The sequence below is a fragment of the Fulmarus glacialis genome, unplaced genomic scaffold (assembly GCF_000690835.1).
Source record: "Fulmarus glacialis isolate BGI_N327 unplaced genomic scaffold, ASM69083v1 scaffold31329, whole genome shotgun sequence".
Classification (NCBI taxonomy): domain Eukaryota; kingdom Metazoa; phylum Chordata; class Aves; order Procellariiformes; family Procellariidae; genus Fulmarus; species Fulmarus glacialis.
Window position 1 is genome coordinate 148,213 of NW_009234487.1, and position 5,446 is coordinate 153,658.

Consider the following 5,446-nt stretch of genomic DNA (forward strand, 5'->3'; position numbering starts at 1 on the left):
CTGCTGAAAATATTTATTTAATCTCGCATCTAGCAACCTGTGTGATGTCAACTTCTCTATCACAATTAACAGTTTTATTTTTGATGTGCATGCTGACAGCTCCTAAAAGCTAATGGAAAGCCATATATGTGTAATTTAAAGTCTGATTACTTGAGTGTTAAAGTTCCCTGACAGTCCTTTATATTGGGAAGGGGAAATTTAATAAGAAAATTAATCAGCTTTGCTACATTAAAATAACTTCTCAATCTGATATGAAAGTCAGGCCTAAAGTTTGCTAATATTAACATATGGTGCAAAAATATGGTTTCACCTGAGAATAATTTCACAAATTATCATTTTGTAGATGGTAAAACCTGAGAATAGGCGATAAAGGAACTTTATATGTGTCTTCAAACATTTCAAAAGACAAGGAATTGAATCAATAAATGAGCTCTCTGAGCAAGATAATTTGCTACATTGTACTTGGAATTGATTGAAAATTTCACATGAATCATTTTTTCCACCAAAAAAACCAGATTTTATTCTAAATCAATATTTTCCATATGAAGATATTGACTACAGTATATTTTGTGTCAGGGCAAGTCAAAACACTGCATTTGGATTTGTCAAGCTGGAACATTTCATTTCAAGTTGAGTTAATATTAACTTTGATCTGGCTCAGCCTTGGTGTTGCTTCCCATGGCTACTCTCCCCATGAGCTATACTCTGCAGCCAGACTACACTTGCCGTAATGCACAATGGGTGATCGTCGCTACTGAATCTTCTCTTCAGATTAACTATGATAGCTCAAGTGGGTGCTGGCTTTTATGCTAGCTTTCAAACTTGCACATTTTTTCTTTCACTAAAATATTTTTGTTGGTTTTTACAGTTGTCAACAGTTAAAACTGTTTCATGGAAGGAAGAAGCCTGATATTTCAAATTTTGATGCTAAGGCAGATGAAAAGAAATGCAGAAAGTAATCAAACTTTCCTATAGAAGGAAAGTCCATTCGCATTTCTGTGTGTGCTCTCTCTGATTAATCTGATTCAGTTGTTATTTATATAGTTTTCATATTTTATATTACTTTCTAGGCTACAGAAGAAGATGAACCACCTTATTCTACTTTTCTCATTTTTCTTGGCTCCAGCATTTGCTGACAAAGAAAGTCAGAAAACAAACCAAAACTTTTCTTCAAAAAATGCCAGTCATAAACGACTGAAGAGAGACTGGATATGGAATCAAATGCATATCAAAGAAGAGATTGATACACCATTACCACACCATGTTGGCAAGGTAAATAGCAGTCTGTTAGCAATGAATAATCAGAAATGCAGACAGCAAATGAGTCTCTTGAAAAGTATTACTTGTTTGCAGTCTAGGCAGAATAGAAGAGGGAAAAAGGAAATAGAAATGGGACTTAATACCAACACACTAACATGTTAAAATCTTAAGAATGTGGACACAGAACAAATCAAGAATAATGTCAAAGGGACTCTAATTCTTTCAAAGAATACAAAAAAAATTTAGAGAATGGCAAATACGGAGCATCCACAGTGCAGAAACAATTGCATTGCATGCAGGTGCACAGTTAGGAAGGAAGTCTGGTGGCTGATGTATGTCAATATTTTTCTGGCAGCTCAAGATTCTTTCAAAAACCTAGGAGATAAGCTAATAAAAACATATGCATTAAAAAACATACAGTTTACATCTCTCAGCTTGGATACAAAACAAAAGTGCTATATTTAGGAATACTGTTGCACAATCAAAAAATTTGTTTCAAAAAGTGAAAGAAAATAATTTTTAAAAATAATAACGAGCATTGACCTGCTTGCAAACTCATTTTCTTCAGGGCAGTGCTCATAAAATCCTATGATTAACTACATATCACCCAGACAAAGTTCTTCCAATCTAGTCTTTCAAATTGAACTACTTTGACACTTTTCAGATAAATGCAGTTGTATGTTTTCCTCCCAGGTACAACAATCAGCATCTGTCAAGGCTGTCTCGGCAAAGTGAAACAGACCTTTCTGGATCAGTGCTGCTCACTGGCAGAAAGCAAGAGAGACAGAGAAAAGAGGCCATAGGGTACTCTCAGCTAACACAGGGTATCTCTGTTTCATTTCAGACCAATTCAGTAGCAGACTGAGGAGAACGCTTCTATTCCTGGAGCTGTCCTAAATAAGAGTAATTCACTTTGTACTGTGCTCTGTGGTCTTTCAACAGTGGAATGCTTCTGATTTCTTTTGCAATGGCTGTGTTCAGTGCATTGCATTTGCAGGGTTGAACACTTGATAAACCCTTTAAAAAAGGCCACAGCAGCATGCCTGAGTGACAGCTGCAGGAATATGCCGATACATTTTGATTTTATCTTTCATGACCTTGGATGCTTCCCTTTGTATGTTCATCCTCAGATTTAGAAAAGGCAATCTTGGAAGTCTATACCTTTTACGCTGAATAAGTAAATAAAAATCGAGAAAGAAGGCACAGACCATACTATCTTTGAGACAAGGGTGAGGTTATTTCTCAGTTACATCTCCGGAGTTGTAAACTGTTCTTCAGCAGCCCCAGCAGCCAGAAGCATGATTAAGTATGTGGAAAGAGGGAAGAAAATTTTAATGACACATTTCAAAATAGAAAACAGAAATGACAGAGTGTTCAACAGTAAATGACAACTACAGGATAAATCAAATCCTGAATACCAAACAGCTGCAATTTATGATAACATCAGTAACAAAAGACTAGAAATTCTTGGTCAAACCCAGCAATTATTGATAAATAGCTTGCTGAAATAAGAATGCTGATATAGTGCATGGAAAATTGTATTTTAAACCTTCTATCAGTGTCCTTAGACAGGTAAAGGTATAGAAAGGGAAGAATCATCAGATTATCTGCAGATTAAATAATGTGCAAAACCATTTGGGATTGGACTAAATTACATTTTAAAACTGATGAATGTTCATTCCTTTTACCCCATACCTTTTTCACTGCATATAAGCTTAAATTTTAAAATCTATGGGGTGGAAATTTAATGTTACTGTCAATAGCATGAGCCTAAAGACTGGCTATAAAAAAACTGCATGTGACTAAACACAAGAAAGCTGTCAGCTATGGCAGGAATTCTACTAAATGCTAAGTAATAGAGACTAATGCTGAATAATGTCAGTAGGTGTGAACATAGATTTGATTCTGTAATTCTGTGAAATCTAAGCAAAATCTCTGCTAAGTTCAGACAGTTACTTGCAAACAAGAGTAGCTCAAACTGAACGTTGGTGGCGCGTGTTATTTCAGACATAATGAGGTTAATGATTTGTATGTGTTAACTGCATGAACAATTTATATCTTTAGGAAATATGAGATATAATCAAAAAAAAAAGTGCTTCTTGATATACAAGCAAGCAAGTTTCAGTCAGGATGCAAGTTTCATCCTATAACCCTGCATGGTTGTAGCTGCTGTGGTGCTGTTTGTTCAGTAATACTCCAGCTGACATAAAAAGTCTTGATGGCTATTCTGATTTCAAACTGAGTCTGAAGAAGTTCTGACTGTGTGTATCTTCTGGTAGAAACTGTGTTGCATCTGGATGCCAAAGCCCACTTTTATCTCTTTGAATTATACTTTCCTTCTAGATCACATCAAGTGTAAGGAACAACAACGCTAAGTATATTATTGAAGGTGAATATGCCAACACCATTTTTAAAGTGGAAGAAACCAGTGGTGATGTATATGCATTTGAGAGGCTAGACAGAGAAAAGAAAGCAGAGTATGAGCTGACAGCTCTCATTATTGACCGAAGAAACAACCAGTCACTGGAACCCCCATCTAAATTCATTATCAAGGTTTACGATATTAATGACAACGTCCCTGTATTTGTACAAAAAGTATTCAATGGATCTGTCCCAGAAATGTCACCAGTAGGTACGTTCTTCCATCACTCATTTCTCTTCATGTCTCTGGTTAAAAAGCAGAATTTATACTAAATATGCTGTTTGAAAATCCTTTTCTAGGAACCTCGGTCACCAAAGTGACAGCTGTAGATGCTGATGACCCAACAGTTACAGGTCATGCCACAGTTACCTACCAAGTCATTAAAGGACACGAATACTTCACAGTTGATGACTCTGGTAGGTCAGATACGCAAATGTCCTTACACTTTGTCCCTACCTTACACTTTGAAGAAAATGCAGTTTTAAGCTTTTTTTGTTCTGGACAAGGGGGATAATAATTCAAAAGTATAATTTTAACCATAATTTAGAAAGATTTTTCATTCATACTCACACAATGCCACCGTCTGCATCTGGAAATGAACTAATAAAGTCAGGCTATCAGGTGCCGTGAACTAAATGAGAAGGTAAAAGGTCATTTTTTTCCCACTGATGAAGAGACTGACTAGGAGCTAATATAAGTTAATGTTTTCAGTTTAGCATAGATACCATTCCTTTGAACAAACAAGAAGAGGGAATACATAAATTCTGAAGCAGCATTCAATAATCAGTAACTCAATCCTTTGCTTTCCGAAACTTTCTTGTTCAAATTTCACCCAGTTTTAAAAATAATGTCAGTATCTCTTGTAACCATACTAGTCCTCTGGAGCAAATAACTCAGATAAAGAGGTGCTCAGACAGACTCTCTAGATGCTGGAGCGACCAAGTTTAGACATTGTTAGACTGCTTCTAAGCAGCAAAGATCAGTTTAAAGGAATGTATTGAACAAAATCTCCCAAACATTCCAGCACGTAGAAAGATTTCTAACATTTCTAGCCTTAGAAAAACACTACTGTAAAAATGCTACTTAAAGCTGAATGTGTGGCATAAGACAAAAATTTGCTGTCAAAATTAAGAGATGTTGGACATGCTGCAAAATCTAATCATATTCAATGTTATTTTTTCAAAGGTGTGATTTCTACAACAAGGGCTGATTTAGACAGAGAGAATCAATCAACATATGAAATTATTGTTAAAGCAAAAGATGCTCCAGGGTCTTCTGGGGATTCAAGCACAGCTACAGTCGTTATCACTTTAACTGACATCAATGACAACTTCCCAGTATTCAAACACCGTAAGTATAATGCAAGCGCTGTATCATTTGGAAACTGAGGGTTGACACAACTATAACGAATTTATGTCAGAGTTCATCACAATTCAACTTTTCTTAAAAGAGGGCAAAAGAATCTTACATATTCAGAAGGTCTTCTGTATTTCAGCCCTAGCAACATTTCCTGGGTGACAGACAACTAGAGAAGAAAATAAAAATCAGTATTAATTTCATCACTTCGTACAAGATCTTGACAATTTTGAGAACTAATTACACTTTGAGAAAAAACACATCAAAGTGCTGTCTGTAGAGATATATAATGCTGAATTCTCAGTGAAATATTTTTCTATACCTCTATAAACTAAGGACAATTTTTAACTAAGTTCTAACCTCCATGTTAGAACATCCATCCTGGACAGGCTGGATCGATGGGCTGAG

General features: G+C 35.7%; 1 protein-coding gene across 1 annotated transcript in view; it reads left to right on the forward strand.

The window, feature by feature from the left end:
* Positions 1–5,032, forward strand: part of LOC104082515 (cadherin-5 {ECO:0000250|UniProtKB:P33151}-like) — a gene marked incomplete at its 3' end in the record, with an annotated part of 20,901 nt that extends 15,869 nt beyond the window's left edge. The window contains exons 2-5 of the mRNA XM_009585660.1: positions 1,071–1,272; positions 3,604–3,892; positions 3,982–4,098; positions 4,868–5,032. Of these exons, the coding sequence (XP_009583955.1) occupies positions 1,084–1,272; positions 3,604–3,892; positions 3,982–4,098; positions 4,868–5,032 (760 nt within the window). The remainder of the gene's footprint in view (positions 1–1,070; positions 1,273–3,603; positions 3,893–3,981; positions 4,099–4,867) is intronic.
* Positions 5,033–5,446: the final 414 nt, after the last annotated feature.